We start from the raw sequence: 20,168 nt of genomic DNA on the forward strand, positions 1-20,168 counted from the left end.
AATAAATTACAAATGAGAAATAGCTAAGAAATAATAATCAGTATATATATCTCTCTATAAGCTTATAAGTGATTGTGAAGTATTCTAGATTTTTATAATCAGTGATAATTTCAAACTTCTCTACATTTATGAGCTCAGATTTTTATTCTTTGAGATATTATGTAATTATCAGAAGTTTCTTATTATAGATTTTATAATTGCATTCAGTGAATAATATCTTCTTTGAAATAAAAGTATAGAATTATAGAATATTTTTATTATTATATTACATCAGTATTTTATCTACTATATAATCTGAAATATCTGTTTTAAGAATTGTATACTTATCTGAGTTAAACAATTGTAGCATTGAAGTAGTTGTGAATATATACTTCAACTTTCTGAAAATAATATTCACTTCAGTGATTCATTGAAATATAGTATCTTTTTATATCAAATCTGTTAGTGATTATATAATATCTGAGAAGTCTCTGATAAATCTTTGATAAAAGTTGATAAATTCTAGAAAGCTTCTAATTTCTTTTACTGAAATAGATATCTCTTAGTCAAGAATTGCTTTCACTTTCTTAGAATTTATTCATATATCTCTTTTAGCTTTGATAATAAATTTCAGATAGATTATAGATTTGATTTCAAAGTTGTATTTATTAATATTTATTTATAGTTCTGCTTCTTATAAATGATTGAGTATTTATTGTATATACTTGCAATGTTTGATGAGTGATTTATCAGTGAAGATTAAGATATTATTTATATATACTGATATAATCTTATTAAGTAGATTTTATAGACCTCAGTTGATATATTTCTGAAATATACTGAAGACATTCACTAGCTCAAAAAAAGTCACTGTTTATTTATATAGTCTGTAATATATATAAAAGATAATTAATCATTCATTATTTTCATTAATTCTTATTTTGTAAAAGGCTGCAGAGATGTCAAGCTTTGTGAATTATTTTACTTTTTCTATTCATTCAAATATTTCATTGATAAGTAGAAGAGAATATTGATCTTTTTATATAATTTTATTAAATTTTTAATAATCAATACAGAATTATAAATCTCTATCTGATTTCTTTATAAATAGTATAGATACTGCAGCAGATGAATTATTTATACAGATGAAATTTTTATTCAATAATCTATTGAATATTTTTTATAGAATAAGAAGCTTATTATATAATATATTATAGAGAGAATCTCAGAGTGATTGTAGATTTTTATCATTTTTCTTAATAAATTCAATTGTATAATCTATACTAGACTGACTGTATGATCATACATAAGACTGGGATTAAAATTTTCCTCAGTTTCATTATTAGATATCTTAGTTCTAGTTCTATATAGTGTTTAGTAAATTAGTTACTTTACACTGTTTATATTATAAATCTAGTCTCAGATCATGTTTTACTAATAAATTAGTGATTCTAATCTCATTTGATCTCATTTTGTAAAAATGAAATCAATAAGACCATGATTTACTCTATATAAATTGGCAGTGATGATAGATTAGCAGTAATAGATAGATTGGCAGCAATAGATTAGCAGTGATAGATTAACAGTGATAGATTAACAGTGATAGATTAGCAGTGATAGATTAGCAGTAATAGATTAGCAGTGATAGATTAGCAGTGATAGATTAGCAGCAATAGATTAGCAGTGATAGATTAGCAGTGATAGATTAACAGTGATAGATAGATTGACAGTGATAGATTAGCAGTAATAGATTGACAGCAGTAGATAGATTGACAGTGGTAGATAGATTGACAGTGGTAGATAGATTGATAGCAGTAGATAGATTAACAGTGATAGATAAATTGACAGTAATAGATAAATTGAGATAGAAAATCTTATAGTAAATCATCAGAGCATTGAGTACTAAGTAAAATAGAGGTAATATCTTCATCAATTATATCATCAAATTGATGTATTATATAATCATCAGAATGGAATTAAATTTGAGTCAAAATTATAATCAGTTTCAGATCATATTTTTATTTTGATAGTCAGTTACTTTATATGAAATATCAAGATTTCTTAGTTTCATTTCATTTATATTTTGATAATTCTAGTCACTTTACACTTTCATTCTGAATCTGATCTCACTAAAATAATGCTAAGAAATGGACTGAAATCAAATTAAATTAAATCAAATGTGAAATTCATGATCTCAGCAGTCAGTCTAATCTATACTGCATTCTCAGTAAGAGAGAAGCTTTTCAGCTGCTTTTTCATTAAATATATTTATAAAGTCTCTGTATATTTCAGAGAGTTCTTTACAGAGCTTCTTGAAATTTTTAGATTCTAGTTTTTCTAACACTTTTTTGATATCTGCTATACTAGTAGTAAATATTTGAATATTTTTTTTTTATATATTTGACAGATTAATAACTTGAATACTTCTGCTGATATCTGAATAAGATTAGCAGTTCTATTAATATTTTTTTTATAAACACAGTTATCTTCTGAGAAAATAAAATAATAATTGTATATATCTAATAAGGTTTCAAATTCTGTAAGCTATAACAGATCAAGTATTAAGTTATATTTAAAATTCTATATTTTATATATAAAAATATTCTTCTTCTTATATTCTTCTATATTGATATTGAATTTTATTATATTATAGAAGATGAATTCTCTGAGGTTATTGAATCTGATCAGTTTATATAATTTGAGAAAAAAGATATATTAAAGCTTATACTTTTCTATCAGCTGAGTATTTATAAAAGTATAGTGAAGAAAATCACTGTCTATTATTGCATATATATTGATTAGACTATTTACAATAACAGAGACTATAATTGTATCTATTTATATCTTCTGCTCAAATCTTCAGCTAGCTTATTGCTTCTTAAATTCTTATCTATATTTTAGAATAAGAGTTTTTTATTTCTCTGTTTCTATTCTTATTCATTTGTAGATATAATTGTATTTATTTATAATATAAAGACTGAGACTACTGTGTTGATATATTAATTTACAAAATACTCTAATCTATTGCAGTAGATGTAGATATTTTGAACAATTCAATCAGTAACTTTTTATCTAAAGAGACTCAGTATTCTCAGTTATTCTGTATTTATATAAAAGATTCAGTTTATAGTATTTACAGAGACAGTTGATGTAGTTGATGTAATGATAGATATAAAGTTCTGTCTATAATTGTTATAACTTTCTTGAATAGCATTGAAGTATGTGAGATTGTTATCAAGTTGATGTAAATAAATGCAGTAATTGTGGTAATATATGAATATAAGATATAAAATGCAGAGTTTAAGTAATTTGAAACTGATATACTGACTCAGAAGATTGATCTTGATAATATTATCTCAATTCTAATCTTCTATTTTATATATCTTACTGTTAAAATCAGATAGATAGTTTATCAGTAATATATTTCTCTGATGATTTCTGTTTAGACTGGTCATGTGACCATGCATGAGACTGAGATCAAATTTTTCCTTAATTTCATTATTAGATATCTTAGTTCTGATCTCATATAGTGTTTAGTAAATTAGTCACTTTACACTGTTTATATTAAAAATCTAGTTCTAGATCATGTTTTACTAATAAATTAGTGATTCTGGTCCCATTTGATCCCATTTTACAAAATGGGATCAAATGGGATCATGATTTACTCTATATAGATTGGCAGCAGTGATAGATTAGCAGTGGTAGGTAGGTTGGCAGTGGTAGGTAGGTTGGCAGCAGTAGATAGGTTGGCAGTGATAGATTAGCAGCGATAGATTAGCAGTGATAGATTAGCAGCAATAGATTAGCAGTGGTAGGTAGGTTGGCAGCGATAGGTAGGTTGACAGCAGTAGGTAGATTGGCAGCGATAGATTAGCAGCGATAGATTAGCAGTGATAGATTAGCAGCGATAGATTAGCAGTGGTAGGTAGGTTGGCAGCGATAGGTAGGTTGGCAGCAGTAGATAGGTTGGCAGCAATAGATTAGCAGCGATAGATTAGCAGTGATAGATTAGCAGCGATAGATTAGCAGTGGTAGGTAGGTTGGCAGCAATAGATAGGTTGGCAGCAGTAGATAGGTTGGCAGCGATAGATTAGCAGCGATAGATTAGCAGTGATAGATTAGCAGCGATAGATTAGCAGTGGTAGGTAGGTTGGCAGCAATAGGTAGGTTGGCAGCGGTAGGTAGGTTGGCAGCGGCATAGATTAGCAGTGGTAGATAGGTTGGCAGCGATAGGTAGGTTGGCAGCGGTAGGTAGGTTGGCAGCAGCGATAGATTAGCAGCGATAGATAGGTTGGCAGCGGCATAGATTAGCAGTGGTAGATAGGTTGGCAGTGGTAGATAGAGGATCTAATAGTGAGCCATCAGGGCATTGAGCACTAAGCAAGATAGAGGTAATATCTCCACCAATCATATCATCAGATTGATGTATTATATAATCATCAGAATGGGATCAAACTTGAGTCAAAATCATGATCAGTCTCAGATCATGTTCTTGTTTTTGATAGTCAGTCACTTTATATGAAATATTAAGATTTATTAGTTTCATTTCACTTATATTTTGATAATTCTAGTCACTTTACACTCTCATTCTGATTCTGATCTTATTAAAATAATGTCAAGAAATGAACTGAAATCAAATTAAATCAAATCAAATATGAAATTCATGATCTCATCAGTCAGTCTAGATTCTTCTTTTATAAAAATTCTTTTATATAATTCTTTTTTCTAATTTTCTTTCTCTTTTTTTTTTAATTGATTTATAAACTGTTATTAGAATAGTGTTAAGTCTATAGATAGTATTATTGAAACAGATTATACAAACTATATAAATAATATAAACAGTTTAATCTGCAACAATAGTAATATCTGTTTAATTGATGATATATTTATTATATATCTCTATCATCTACTACTGAGAACTCTATTAAAAATGAGATTGATAAATTTTGCAAAAATGCTAAAGTCAAATTGAAAAGAAGATATACAATTGTTTTCACTGAATCTAACAACTATTTAAAATAGAAAAGCTCTATTCTGACAGATACTCATCTTATTCAAGTAAAAAATATTTTTATTAAAAAAGAAATACTGTCTTCTATCACAGTGTCTCTGAATATAAAGCTTTGAAACAAGAAAAATGAGCTTCTTTATACAAAAATCTTTTAATCTTTGAATACCACTGTATATGATTCTCTAGAACCTCTAAATGACATTTATTTTACTATTATTATATAAAAAAACCTTGTCTGATAATAGACTGACTGCTGAGATCATGAATTTCATATTTAATTTAATTTAATTTGATCTCAGTTCATTTCTTGATATGATTTTAGTGAGATTAAATTTAGAATGAAAATATAAAATAACTAGAATTATCAAAATATAAGTGAAATGAGACTAAGAAATCTTGATATTTTATGTAAAGTGACTAACTATTAAAATAAAAACATAATCTGAGACTGATTATAATTTTGACTCAAATTTGATCCCATTCTGATGATTATATAATACATCAATTTGATAATATAATTGATGAAGATATTATCTCTATTTTACTTAGTACTCAATACTCTGATGACTTACTATAAGATTCTCTATCTATTACTGTTAATCTATACCACTGTCAATCTATCTATTGCTGTCAATCTATCTATTACTATCAATCTATCTATTACTGTCAATTTATCTATCACTGCTAATCTATCTATTGCTGCTAATCTATCACTGCTAATCTATCACTACTAATCTATTGCTGCTAATCTATCACTGTCAATCTATCACTGTCAATCTATCTATCACTGCCAATCTATATAGAGTAAATTATGGTTTCATTTGATTTCATTTTTATAAAATGAGATCAAATGAGATCAGAATCACTAATTTATTAGTAAAATATGATCTAAAACTAGATTTATAATATAAACAGTGTAAAGTGACTAATTTACTAAACACTATATAAGATCAGAACTAAGATATCTAATAATAAAACTGAGGAAAAATTTGATCTCAGTTTTATATATAGTCATATAGTCAGTCTATCTGATGATATACAATATCTTATATAGAGAAATATCTCTTTATCATCAAGAAAATCAGAGATCTATATCTGAGAAATGACAATTTTCATATCTATTTTGCAACTTTTCAGAAACTGAAGATAAAACTTATATCTCTGAGTAAAAACTGAGCTGAGAGTATCTATCATAACCTCTTTATACTGAGATTGAAGAATTGGCAACAGAAATTTGTTAGAACAAAGTTGAATGAATTCTATACTACTAGATAGAGCTTTATCAAGAATCTGAATTTAGATAATTTAATAAATCAGCTTGCTATCTGAGTTATCATTACTATTATCTGAAATATCACTACTATTATCACTGCTGCTGTTATCACTATTAATGATTATATTAATTAATGAAATAGCTGTCAGTGCTACTACTGTGAATGAACTGAGTATATTGCTGATATCTGCTGACTCAAAAACTTTCATCTAGCAGATGCTGAATAAAGAGAAAATAATAAGAAAAAAATTAAGATAATGAAGAAATCAAAAAATAAAAGCAAAGAGAGAGATAAAAAATAAGATAAAGAGAAGAATCTTATAATCAGTCAATCTAATCAAGGATTATACACTACAGTTTCTTTGAATAGAGATGAACTCTTGAAAAGCCAGCCTAGACTGGCCACTGGGACCATGAATTACACATTTGATTTGGTTTGATTTGATTTCAGTCCATTTCTTGGCATGATTTTAGTGGGACCAGAATCAGAATAGAAGTGTAAAGTGACTAGAATTATCAAAACATGAGTGAAATGGGACTAAAAAATCTTGATATTCCATGTAAAGTGACTGACTATCAAAATCAGAACATGATCTGGGACTGATCATGATTTTGACTCAAGTTTGGTCCCATTCTGATGATTATATAATACATCAATCTGATGATATGATTGGTGGAGATATTACCCCTATCTTGCTTAGTGCTGCTGCTAATCTACCCGCTGCTGCCAACCTACCCACCACTGCCAATCTACCCACCGCTGCCAATCTACCCACCGCTGCCAATCTACCCGCCGCTGCCAATCTACCTACCACTGCCAACCTATCTATCACTGCTAATCTATCGCTGCTAATCTATCGCTGCTAATCTATCGCCACCAACCTACCTATCGCTGCCAACCTACCTACCGCTGCCAACCTATCTATCACTGCTAATCTATCACTGCTAATCTATCGCTGCTAATCTATCGCCACCAACCTACCTATCGCTGCCAACCTACCTACCGCTGCCAACCTATCTATCACTGCTAATCTATCACTGCTAATCTATCGCTGCCAACCTACCTACCGCTGCCAACCTACCTACCGCTGCCAACCTATCTATCACTGCTAATCTATCGCTGCTAATCTATCGCTGCTAATCTATCGCTGCTAATCTATCGCTGCTAATCTATCACTGCTAATCTATCGCTGCTAATCTATCGCTGCTAATCTATCGCTGCTAATCTATCGCCGCCAACCTACCTACCGCTGCCAACCTGCCAACCTATCTATCGCTGCCAACCTATATAGGGTAAATCATGGTCCCATTTGGTCCCATTTTGTAAAATGGGACCAAATGGGACCAGGATCACTAATTTATTAGTAAAACATGATCTGGGACTAGATTTATAATATAAACAGTGTAAAGTGACTAATTTGCTAAACACTATATGGGACCAGGACTAAGATATCTAATAATGGGACTGAGGAAAAATTTGGTCCCAGTCCCATGCATGGTCACACAGCCAGTCTAAGCCAGCCAGATTATATAGAAGGAGAAGGGAATTACAATCAGCTGAAGAAGTGGAAACAACAATCTGATTGATAGATTGCTTGATTTGTCTGATTTACTTGATTTGATTGTTTGATTTGATTTTGCAATTTCATGTATAATAGGATTTCTAGATAGATAGATAGATATCTGTACAGCTACTAGTCTGAGGGGAGGTGTTGGCCTTAGGCTGCCTATCACGGACTAGCGCACCGCACATATATGCCTCAGCTGCCTACATGCTAATACAACCACTTAGACGTCCCACAATTTATAATATAAACAGTGTAAAGTGACTAATTTACTAAACACTATATGGGACCAGGACTAAGATATCTAATAATAGGACTGAGAAAAAATTTGGTCCCAGTCCCATGCATGATCACACGGCCAGTCTAGTTGCATCTCCACCAGATGAGGGAGGATGTGGTTCCCCACTATGCTGCAGCTGATGGTTGCAGTATATAGATGGTGGATTGGGTGGCCACACCCGCTGTGAGCCGAGCCACACCACCACACCCACGGGTATATATATCACTATGAGCGCAACCATTTAACAAATGGTTACGTTGGCTTTTTGCTATGGATAACCTAGTGGTCATAGTGCTATCTTATCACAGAGGGATTAAGTATGAGATGTATGCATATGGTAATTGGATACAATGGCATAGTGGGAGGTTAAACTGGAATTTTTTGTTTCTGTTTCTGTTTCTGTTTCTTTTGTTTTTTCCTTTTCTCGTCTTTCCATATATCATCGATGAACTTTGATTTGATTTTGCAATCTGCGTTCTGGCAAATATCACATAATCTCCATTTGCCATTTTCCTATCTACAGCTATCAACACATGCTCCCCTGACCACGGGGATCCCCGTCATTTCTTTGAAAAACGTCATTTCCTTCCTCCGAGTTTTTTTCGTCTCTTGTCCACTAACTTTTCTTATTTCATTTTGAGTTTTCGGTTGTCGAACCGAGTCCATGGACATTATGTAACGCCCCATGTTTAGCTTTCATCTAGGTATATACATCCATATATATTTTCCTGACCTCTCACTTTTTTAGCCCTCCCGCCCTATCGAACAGCCATATGTATTGTGCATGTGTAAAGGTCGTGTCCTATTGAATGAATCACTGGGGCCCAAGGACATCAAGCGTGTTATTTATGCGTCGACATCGGATCTATCAATTTCTGCATTTCCTCCTCTCCTTGCGCTGCGCGTAGTTGCCATCCGTGTTCTTTCTAATGCGCTGGAGCCATTCGATTTTCGAAGAAGTCCATAAATAACGACGGCGGAATGGCTTCACATATAATCCCATTTCTTGGCCAGAGCGATGGACATATCATTTATTCCGGTGATGCCCATTTGTCAAGCCGCATTCCAGAGAACAGCATACTGTCTCCGGAGCCCTTTAACTATAATAGCCGCAATTGTGATGTAACAGACGTAACTAAGCCCGGAAATCCCTATCGAATCACCGACCCCTTCCATACCCCGGCTGCTGAAACCCAAGAGGAAGCGGGGGCGGTGTAGCACCAGGCGGACCTGCTGCAGACGGGGTTGGACCAAAGCCGGCTGGTGGCGGCTGCTGACCGAAGCGGGGAGGGGGAACAAATCCCTGCGGTGGGGGACCGCCATATCCCGCTTGAGATGGAGGAGGCCTGGCAGGCAGACCTGGAGGGGGAGCGGAAAGGGGTGGAGGTGGATGATGCGCATGGGGCAGTGGTCGGTGGTGTTGAAGTGGATGTTGGGGTGGGTGAGGATGGGGATGGGGATGTTGTTGTTGGTGTTGTGCTGGTGGCATTTGCTGATTGTGATGGTAGCCGCCGCCGTTGCCGATGGGGATTCCCCGCCCACCGCCAAAATCTGGTGGACCACCAGCAGCGGCAACAGGGTTTATTCCTCGAGCAGCGGCAACCGCATTAGTGCCCTCGCCGTCAACCATTGGCGGTTGGGGCATTTGATGCGGATGCACGCCTGGCCCGCCTCCGACAAGTTGCGGAGGCAAGGGCTGTGCTTGGGGCTGCACGTTGTGTTTTCGCGCCTGGGCTGCGAGCATGCGTTCGGCCTGGTCGCCATGTCGTTCACCCTTACCATCCTTTTTGTACGCGTATTGGACAGAGACTTCCTTGTTCATGAGGTATTGGCCATTCATATTTGCGATGGCGTCGTCCGAGGCTTCGAAGTTGGAGAAGGAGACGAAGCCGTAACCCTTAGAAAGGTTCGCATCATCTCGTGCAATCTAACACCGTGACTCTTAGTTTACTTAAATAAATGAGCGGCAGCCGGAATAATGCAGGTAACATACCTTTGGAGCAGATATAAGACTCCCGAAGCGGCTGAACGTATCATACAACACCTGTTCTGTAACCATTGGGTCAAGATTGCCCACAAACAACTCCGCGCCAACCTCGACCGTCTTCTGCTTGTCCGCGGACGCCTTGTTTACGCGGATGGGCTTCCCGTAGAGGCGGACCTGGTTCATAATTCGAGCAGCATATTCGGCATCCTCCTCGCTGATGAATTCAACGAACCCATAGCCCTGATGGGTCTGGGTGACGCGGTCTTTGGGGAGATGAACGTTGACAATGCGGCCGGCTTGGAGCATCAATTCCCAGACTAGGCTATCCGTGATGCGCTCGTCCAGGTTTCCGATGTATACGGTCGCTTCTTTGTCTTGCTCCCTGTGAATATATTGTCAGCGCCTTCCACTTGGGGGGTTGGGTGTTGTTTTTCGCACCAATGTCGGACTCCAGCCATGGTGGGGAAATAGGATCCGTAACACCGGTGATTGCTATCTTAAGAAAAAGTATGCTGCTGTCTATCAACAATCTGTAATTCTGTTGGATGTATTTGGTGGACGTATGAGTAAGAAGAAAAGAATTTCGTGGTTAGAAATTGCCCGATTTGGCCTCAGCTCCGTAGCTCCTTTCTCGGCGAAAACCTTGTCCGCTCCATCTTCAACTTCTCAGACAACTTGACCGCAGTCAATATATCTACAAGAACTCCCCCAAATTACCATTAGTCACAAACGAAAGGCTGAGTTATATTTGCATCATACCATTCTACAACGTGTCACAAAATGGTTCAGTTCTCCGAAGAGACTAAGGTGAGCTACTTACTATGCTTCCGCAAAAGATTATCTTCTACTGACCCAGGAAAGGAACGTATTTCCAAGGTCATCGGCATATCCAGAGTGGCTATTCATTAGTGAGTTGAGTTACCAGGAAGCTGCTTTATTTCATCCTTAATCTATATTACTGATCATTCCCATTTACCTGTTGCAGTGGATATCTGCCTTTCATCATCTACCTTGGTAAGGATCGCCCTCTGTCTTCAATTTATAGACCGTTGTTTGACTAACAAATATCAGGATACACATATAGCGAGCCGCGGCCGCAACTCTTGAAGTACGTACTCTCACGCTCCACTCTCACTGTCCGTAAATTCAAAAGGCATAAACTCACTTCGACATCTCGTTCTCAGGCTTTTCTCGCCCTTCGCATGAACTCAACCAACTTTTATGAGATGACCTGGATGCTGGCTGGTTTTTCGAGAGAGAATGCTGCAGTTGAGCGTATAAACCATAACGAAAAGTCTTTTGCCTGTGGGATGGACAAGGAGCATTTGCTTCTGAAATGACCCTAGCACGCAGAATTCTGGTGAGACGCTTGCGCAGGTGGAGGGGTGCTAGGCACTAGATGTTTCCTCTACTATTTCTCTAACTAGAATCTGGAGTTGGAAGCATTTGTATATTAGTCGTCTTCTTTTCGCTTTGTTGTTCTTACTTTTTATGGCAATATCAAAGGTTATCGAAGGCTCTAAAGTCCTCTAGGCTGGATTGCCATCAACTAGATCTATTTCCCCTATATTGTGAAAGATAATTAAGGCTGATTTCCCGAGAAGTTTGTAAAGTGTATCTCGATCTTTATTACCTGGTCTAAAGTGTCCGTCCTTTCGTTTCAGATAGAGTTGATTCTAGAGCAAATTTATTGTATTTCAAAAAACGGGCGAACTTCATCCTTGACCTCACCGAGATCCAAACAACCAACACCAACAACACCACTGCCACCTCAGTCTTCGAGAAAAATAGAAACACCGTTTCGTGGCTCTGGGGAGAGCCGAAGGGTCCTCTACGGACTTCTCAAAACGAGTCCATGAATGGTAACCATGGCCTGTCGCCATCAGTTGTCGAGACAATAGCTGGCTTCGCCGCTGGCATTTCATCAACCCTCGTGGTTCACCCCCTCGATGTGATCAAGACGAGACTCCAAGGTACAGTATATGAAGTGTCTCTATTAACCTATTCCGCTATCCTGGTAGAAGATAGCACTCAATAACTTTTTTTTTTTTTTTTTGCAGTGGACCGTTTCTCCACCTCGCGAATTGGCAGCTCGGTCCGCATCGCTCGCAGCATCGTCCAAAATGAGGGTGGCATCGTAACTGGCTTCTATCGGGGCCTCACACCAAATATCGTGGGGAATTCAGTGAGCTGGGGTTTGTACTTCCTCTGGTATAGCAATATTAAGGACACCCTACATGTCTTGCACGGATCGAGGAAGGAAGAAGGGTTGGGATCGTTGGATTACTTCGCCGCATCTGGGGCTGCAGGTATTATACAATCCAATTTCCATATACTGGGCCCTTGGTATAATATGGATAACTAACACTGTTCTTCGCAGGCGTACTAACAGCTTTTCTCACCAATCCGATCTGGGTCATAAAAACCCGCATGCTCTCCACCGGCTCACAAGTCCCCGGCGCCTACCCCTCTCTTGTTGCAGGTGCGCGCTCCATATACCGTTCTGAAGGAGTTATGGGTTTCTACCGCGGCATGATTCCCGCCCTATTCGGCGTGAGCCACGGTGCCCTCCAGTTCATGTCCTACGAAAAACTCAAACAATGCCGTGCAGCACCGTCATCTGTCGTCGGCATGTCTGGAAACGGAAACGCAAATGGAGGTACGACAACCAAAGACCTCAAACTAGGCAACATGGATTACCTTGTTCTCTCCGGCACGTCCAAGGTATTCGCTGGCTGCGTGACGTATCCGTACCAGGTACTTAAAGCCCGGCTGCAGACGTACGATGCAGCTGGAACGTATCGCGGAGTGATAGATGCGATCGGCCAGATATGGCGCAGGGAACGTGTGATGGGGTTTTATAAAGGGTTGGGACCAAATTTGCTGCGTGTGTTGCCAAGTACCTGGGTCACTTTTTTGGTTTATGAAAATGTTAGGATTCATTTGTTGATGGGTCCGGTAGTGTGACTTCGGGGAAGAGGGGGTTACCACAGGGATCTGATTTTATTTGCTTGCCTATACATATCCGCCGGGTTTGATACTACGCTCTATATATATTGAGGAGAGTTGGTAGCCTTTGTTTTGAGGTGGATTCGCTGGTCTTGTGAGGTGAATGGTGTTCGTCAATGTCAAAAAGGCTTTACCCACCCTCATTTTAGGATATTAGGTGTGGACAGTCATTCGGCGGTTTTTGTTGTGCAGTTTTTGCTTTCCTCCCCGATTTACTCGATCGTGAGGCGTAGTGTTGTCCTCGTATCTAAATGCCTTTTCTTTCCTTTCGGCAGACTACTCTTCAGATATCCCGGGAACCAAGAAACCAAGAAATCAAACTGGAGATCACGTACACCAAATTAAATGCAAATATACATAATAATATATGATAAACCCTGGTATAATAAAAAGGGAATGTGAACCCCGAACAAAATATATAGGTAATCCGATCCCCCAACACCTTGCTGTATTAATTTCCCATGTCCATACAACAACACCATGACTACCCGATGAATATGTCTTATATTCTCCCATTCCCCCTCATGTTATTTTCACCCTTCCGTTTGTTCAGATATTCGCCCACTGCCCCGCACCCACCCATCCATTTCTAATGTCTCGAAGCAGAACATGTAGAGCGTGTATGCGGACTAACAACACAGACGTACAACAAAGGTTCCCGAAAAAGCCACAGTCCAGATGCTATGCACAAAATTCAACATTGCATGGATTTGACGATGATTGTTGGCCATGATGATCAACGCTTTCCTCTCCCTCCCTGCTTACATCCTCATTTTTTCTCCTTGCCACTGTAGAAAAAGGCAGTTGTCAATGTGCTATCAGACGAAACAACAGACATACAACAAAACCTAGATGAGAAAAACAATTCATATCCGAATGCAAAGCAGCGTATATGTCAGAGAGATATATAGAGTTGAAGAGTAAAAAGGGGAAATAGAAAATTAAAGATAAAAGTGAAAAAAGGGGAAATAAAAAGGTATTTAGATATATAAAAACGGACAAGATTCCAGTCAAATAAGCAAAGAGGTAAACCACTGAATAATTCCTGCCGGAAGTGGACAGTAAAAGAGGAAAAAGGTCCTAGAAAGGGGTTGCAGGAAACGGAAATACCGGTGTCCAGCGTGCAATAAAATTCCAGTAGCTCATGCATGTCATTCTCAGCTCGGGTTATATGTATGACTGGGAATGGGCCGGTAATAATATACTGCGCTGGCAGTCGATGTAGGGTACGTATCTAAAACCGCAACCGAAACGGCTGTACCTTCCGAATCACGCCTACTTGAAACGGTCAGGTCTTCCGGTTCATAATTTTTCTGGTATCCGTAATGGTTTTCGCACAGGGCGAGAGTGGTATAGTTCTTTCTCAATGATGACCACCGTTCCTATTGTGGTAAAGCTGCTCACGATAATCCGGTTCGTCGTTGTTGGAGGTCATCACTGCTGATGCGCGGTCATAAGTTCGATTGCGATCCTTGCCATCATCCTCGCTTTCCGAGGGGCTCCCATCATAGGCACTCATTGAGCGCTTGGCAGTTGATACGCGGCGGTCCTTGCCACGGCCTTTGATGCCCTTATTGCTATTCCGGTATAGGTTGGAGAAGTAGCTCCACAACTCCTTGTCCTGTGGAGACATACGCTCGATGTCGGCAATGGATGCAAATCGAAGGGTTAAGTTTCGGAGAGTTTGGGCGTGAAATTTGTTTTGGTGGGACTGTATTGTTATTGGAATTTTTAGCTTTCTGTTTTCAAGAGTGAAATGGATGTGTCTGTGCGGCATTGGCTTAACCAGGTAATACTGACTTTAAGATTTCCTAATTGTGTAAATTGTTTCCCACAGTCGTCTAGCCGACATGTAAAGGGCTTTGCCTGCTCATGCGTGATTTTGTGGGCGCGGACATTGCCTCGCTGGGCAAATTTCTTGTGGCATATCTCGCACGAGTAAGGCTTCTCGCCAGTGTGTCTTCGTTCATGAGTCTGAACAATGCGGTTGTAAGAATCTAACGCGTGGGTTCGAGACGCGGGATATCTATCTATTTTTCCAACTCACCTTAAGATTCCCCAGTTGAGAAAACCGCTGGCCACACGAGGGCTCCTTGCATGTCTACGTACGCATTATCCATAATGAGCCTCCATTTCCTGACATTATCAAAAAAGGTGGCTGCCCAGGCGCTGACTTACAAAAGGCTTGTCACCGGTATGTGCCCGCATATGGATATCAAGATGTGTCTTCTGGAAAAAGCTCTTCTTGCAATGAGGGAGAGTGCACTCGTATTTCCTTTTAGGTTTTTGGTTCGCGGGCGGAATGCGATCTTGAGGGGGGTTAGGGAAAATAGACTGGTTTCCACCCATTTGGTTGGCGTAGGCTGGATGAATCCAATTGGTGACGCCGCTATTGAACTTTTGTTGCAAGGGAGGGAGTTGGTGTTCCGCCTGAGGTGACGGTGGTTGCGGTTTAGCTTGTATGGCCTTCATCAAAGTATCCACTTCTGTCCCAAACACCACCTCGGGCTTGTGCATAGGTTTCGAGTCCTCATGCTGTGTTGTATTTCGCGCTGGTGGGACGCACATGCGTTGTGGAGGTGGAGGGGGGAGAGTGTCTTCCTTTGGAGGAGAAGGCCTGATTAAACGGGGGTTGGCGTTTTTGACATGGCGGACATCTGAAAGTTGTTGCACTGGGTTCGTCTCTGCGGGCAGTCGAGGATGATGGGAATTAACCTGGTGACTCGGATTCGAATTGAAGTAACCCTGATAGGAGGTATGATGGGGATGGTTATTTAAAATGTGGCCGAAGCCACTAAAAGAAGGGGGTTGCAGAGGGGTCGAATATGGAATTGGTGGATTTGAGAAGTATGCGATATTCTGGTCATGGTGGTGGTGATGTTGATGGGGAGCCATCATGCGGCGGTGAGCAACAGCGTTCATGTCATGGTTCGTAACATTGTACGTAACTGGGACCGCCGTCTCCATCTCGGACGGCAAGGTGAGCTCGAGGTCCGACCCTGTCTATAGGGCACAGTCAACGAAGGAGGGGGAGGGTGGGTTTCCAGTTCCTGAGGCCAGCGGAGAATAATGACATTCGACGCACGTCAGTGTAACTTGATTTCTTTTTCTATGATTTTGTTCTTTTTTCTTTTCTTTTCTTTGCTGGAATAAACTACTTTGCTCTTTGCTTTTTCGTTTTTGCTTTTGATGTTTTTCTTTTGCTGTCACAAGACCCTTTGTTCCTAGCAACTGCCTTTGCCGATGACGATTGGTGTTGGAAGAACTGTTTTTCTGCAAACAAGAGCTGCTTTGTCAGCTAGAGACGCAAGCGAGTTGCTGTGAAGAGAAGTGTGACTTTGGGTATGAAAAGCTGTTGATGCAATCGTGGAGATCTCAATTGGTTCCCAGCATTCGCCAAGAATCGTTTCGTAGCTAAGGTAGACGAGGTGTAGAATGGTAACTCTGATGATGTCCTGCGAGGTTCTGTCCTGGCTGTTAAAAACAAAAAGCCCGTATTCGACGGGGTGAACAATCAAACGGGCGCAGGCAAACACTCAGGAAGCTGAAGGAAAGCAGAGGTAAGATATACAACGATTCTGGAGATCGGCAGCACGAAAAAGCGGAGTATGGCGTATGGCGTTGGGGGGTTATTTGTTAACATACACAAGGGGAGTTCAGACCACAGTGTGTTTCCTGCTTAGGGTTCCAAGGGTGCACGAAGGCTATTGGAGGTGATAATACCAAAATACAGGAAACTGGATAGTTGGCAGTCGTCAAATAGGAAATCGAGAATAATAGGCCAAGAGAAGCAATGCAGGAAAAGGTTGGCGCTCTAATTGTGGTGACCCGCGAAAATAAAAATTAAATAAATAAAAATTAAAGATGTCCCTTTACCTCCATCGCATTAGCAGCTGCAGAATCGGATTCGAAGTGTTCAAATGCGAGGAGCGTGGGAGAAAATCCAGTAGGCGGTGCGAGCTAGCTCGGATATCCCTGACAGGAAAAGGTGGGAGGGTGGGCTAGTTGCCCGCGTTCCCAAGCCCCCGAAATTGTTCAGGGCTTGAGATTAGCAGACACTAAAATATTCCAACCTGAGCAGTTAGCCTAGCGTCAAGTTCGGGGGACCAGCCGTAAAAATAAGGCCCGGATGTGAGCAGAAACGCCCAATAACGAACATCACCAGGTGCCTCAGTGGAGCCGGGTGGATCTGGGCAAAAGACTGCCAGGAACCCGGACAAGAATAATGGCCAGGGAGGAAGGCCAGCAGTTGGGTTTTGATCTGGATCGTAATTATTGCGACAGCTAACTAATGGGAATGGTATTATGATAATGTTGAGAGTCTGAGTGTTCGGTAACAAATAATGAATACAACTTGTTTCTTCCCTGACTCAGTCATGGGAAGTTCTAACCTGGAGTTCTTGGTTTGCGCCGCCCATCCTAGAAAGCAGCCTGTCATCTTTGGGCTTTCGTCGATTTGAAGATCCCGATCCAGAACGGCCGTTGGCTGGCTATCGACTCAATGCACAGTATCAGGATTTGCATTTGCCAAGGCGTGGGTATTATTAAGTTGAACCAACCCGACCTTGAGGAAATGATTGGAGCTGATTTGTCACTCTATTTCGCTCGCTCTTGGTTGATTGCTGTGATGCTGGAGAGGGTGTAAGAATATGGCTTTTCCCGAAGTTTGAAGAGTACACTGTAAGTCGGTGGCAGTGGATGAAAAGGACAACTCTGGGCTAGCTTGATAGAGCGCCTGCAAACGCACCGCAAGTGTTGGAGCAAGGCCCACTCGCTAGTGATGTTTATTATTTCTCGATCTATCCATAGCTGGCTTGATCACTCTGGCGACTCATCGTGCCAGAAAAGTCCGAAGCCGGCCGCACGAGGCGGTGCACCAATCGCGGCAGATCGCAGAGATTCCGTCGTGGCCAAGCTTGAAGTGTGACCTTGCCAGGCCGCTGCAAAGATTCCATACCCGTCACCAAAAGGAACCACATACCAACTGGAGCGGGGGCTGTCGCCCATGGACCAATATGATACGGTGGACACCCTGATGCAGGGATATATGGGTTGGTGTGAGACCGCACACACCGCGTGTCGCAATAATCAAACACGTCTACGCTTGCTCTCAGGCAGGTCAAGGCAAGAAGCCAAACTGATCAGCGATCCGCGACCCAAAGCTTCAGAGATATCAGGGATCGAATCGCAGCAAAACTTACAAGGAACAGGTAGGCTGACTTTCGAGCGCCTTTTTTTTGTCGAAGCTTTCAGAGACGGGCTTCAGGGGGAGGCACCGTATCGGCACTGCACGGCAGCAGGGAGGGTCGCAAGGTGGCGCCCCCACTAGCCTATGACTGGCCATTGAGGAGTTGGAGTTTTGAGCCCAACATGAACAAGCCCATCCGAATTCGGCTTGGAGTTAGTTGAAACCAAAATCCCAGTATAATACAGAACACAACACGGGATGTAGCGCTTAACGCTGAAAAATAACTAGTGGAGCTTGGATCAAAGACTCATCGCGAGATGGCCGAGCTGACTGACGAATTGGCGCGCCCATTGCCGTTTTGTTGCATGTCACCCCTCGTGGTGATTTTCTGTGGTTGGAACACACGCCTGTTCCACTTTTCGACACAGGAGATTTTAACACGTTTATGGAGCTGCGGCAAACTTCCAGGACCTCCATGGTCAGGGCCAATTCCAAGAACCACGATCATACTTTTCCAGCCCGCACAGAATGGGTTCGGCCCGATCCCTACTCTCAGAAGATTGCGTGGTGCAAACTGTTCGCTACGAGCCGACTTGTTGTCGTGGTTTGTCGGTTAGGATGATATCCGGTTTTCCTCCTACTGGCATTTGTGATTGAATTCCACCACCCAATTTTTATAATGCTTGGTTTCTAGAGCACAACGGCTGTTTCCCTAACGCAATTCTGACGTGAATTACCATATTGGCAGCGCTACACGGTGGGGAGCATGTTGGATATCAGGATATTCCTGGATCTAACAAGCAGTAACAAGCCCAACGTAAATCACTTTCTGCCTTCAAGAGACCTGGTGATCCTCAGGGACTGTTGAGCTATTCGTGGAGAGACCGCTCTAGCTGACAAAGAAGTATAGATCCGTACGCACAGAGTTCATCGTAGTATATGCGTCATTGATTTTTCAATCCGTCCGATATACCAGCAGAAAATCCATTGGGTGAAAGAAACCTTCCCTCTCCCTCTCCCTCGGGCCGTGAAAAGAAAGGGGAAAAAAAGAAGCAAAAATATACCATGACAGGGACCTATTTCGCACTATTCGCAGGCCCGCGTGACTGATCTCCAGGGCTAGTGGTCGGGCGAGCCGATTCCACCTTGGGTTTTTGGCTGGGGCGGGGAGCGTGCTCGCGGACACGGAACCAACAGCACAACAGAACAACAAAAGCAACCAATTATCCATCCTCAACGAAGGATGGGAGAGAAAGGAAAAGGAGGCGGAAAGCGGACCAAGAATAATGAACAGGGGAAATGTACCCGGCGGTTGTTTGGAAACGCATCTGGGACGGCAGTGATCGTGGGGAAAAAACTAACAAGATCGAATCATCATTGATCAATCAGCGCATGCATGTGCACATTTTAGGAGCAAGATGACCAACTGGCTGGGCCGCCGTGCCTTTGTTGCTTTTTCTTCTTTTTGCTTTTTTCAGGCCTCCCCACTCTTTTGCTTTTTCTTTCCGTTTCCGCATGCATATCCATGGATTTGAATCTTCTTTGGTTTTTTTCTTTTTCTTTTTTCTTTTTTTTTTTTCTGTTGCAAAGCTCAGTAGGCTGGGGTGGAGTCCATGCTATCTGTGTACGTATCTGTATCGTAGGAGGAATGAATTATGACTTTGGATAAGGAAAACAGGGAATTACTACTTCCATTCAAACCTGGATATGACAGATAATACTGCGTAAGCGGAACAAGAAACGAGAAATATTAGGGACCTAACGAATTCTTCGAGACCCATTCAGCGACACCTCCAGCCTCGTCTTTTCTTTTTCTCATTTTTGTGTTTGCTTCTTTTAAGGCTAGCCTCGTTTCTTTTTTCCGATATTTTCAATG

At 40.4% G+C, this 20,168-nt stretch overlaps 4 protein-coding genes across 4 annotated transcripts; 2 read left to right on the plus strand and 2 right to left on the minus strand.

Annotated features, from left to right (window-relative positions):
- Window positions 1–8,540: 8,540 nt before the first annotated feature.
- Window positions 8,541–10,647, minus strand: HCBG_09141 (splicing factor 3b subunit 4; the record flags this gene model as incomplete). Its single annotated transcript, XM_045436190.1, has 3 exons — window positions 8,541–10,035; window positions 10,102–10,477; window positions 10,534–10,647. 3 exons carry the CDS (start codon window positions 10,551–10,553, stop codon window positions 9,268–9,270), a joined length of 1,164 nt encoding a protein of 387 aa, XP_045283057.1.
- Window positions 10,648–10,875: 228 nt separating this feature from the next.
- Window positions 10,876–13,378, plus strand: HCBG_09142 (folate carrier protein; the record flags this gene model as incomplete). Its single annotated transcript, XM_045436191.1, has 7 exons — window positions 10,876–10,902; window positions 10,957–11,003; window positions 11,081–11,109; window positions 11,167–11,389; window positions 11,740–12,068; window positions 12,156–12,404; window positions 12,476–13,378. The coding sequence occupies 7 exons, from the start codon at window positions 10,876–10,878 to the stop codon at window positions 13,060–13,062; spliced, it is 1,491 nt and encodes a 496-aa protein (XP_045283058.1).
- Window positions 13,379–14,467: 1,089 nt separating this feature from the next.
- Window positions 14,468–16,071, minus strand: HCBG_09143 (asparagine-rich zinc-finger protein; the record flags this gene model as incomplete). The annotated part of the gene is made up of 4 exons (XM_045436192.1): window positions 14,468–14,815; window positions 14,905–15,078; window positions 15,152–15,205; window positions 15,283–16,071. The coding sequence occupies 4 exons, from the start codon at window positions 16,069–16,071 to the stop codon at window positions 14,468–14,470; spliced, it is 1,365 nt and encodes a 454-aa protein (XP_045283059.1).
- Window positions 16,072–18,474: 2,403 nt separating this feature from the next.
- Window positions 18,475–19,635, plus strand: HCBG_09144 (uncharacterized protein; the record flags this gene model as incomplete). Its single annotated transcript, XM_045436193.1, has 4 exons — window positions 18,475–18,504; window positions 18,761–18,896; window positions 19,203–19,227; window positions 19,416–19,635. 4 exons carry the CDS (start codon window positions 18,475–18,477, stop codon window positions 19,633–19,635), a joined length of 411 nt encoding a protein of 136 aa, XP_045283060.1.
- Window positions 19,636–20,168: the final 533 nt, after the last annotated feature.

The sequence above is a fragment of the Histoplasma capsulatum genome (genome assembly GCF_000150115.1).
Source record: "Histoplasma capsulatum G186AR genomic scaffold supercont2.22, whole genome shotgun sequence".
Lineage (NCBI taxonomy): Eukaryota > Fungi > Ascomycota > Eurotiomycetes > Onygenales > Ajellomycetaceae > Histoplasma > Histoplasma capsulatum.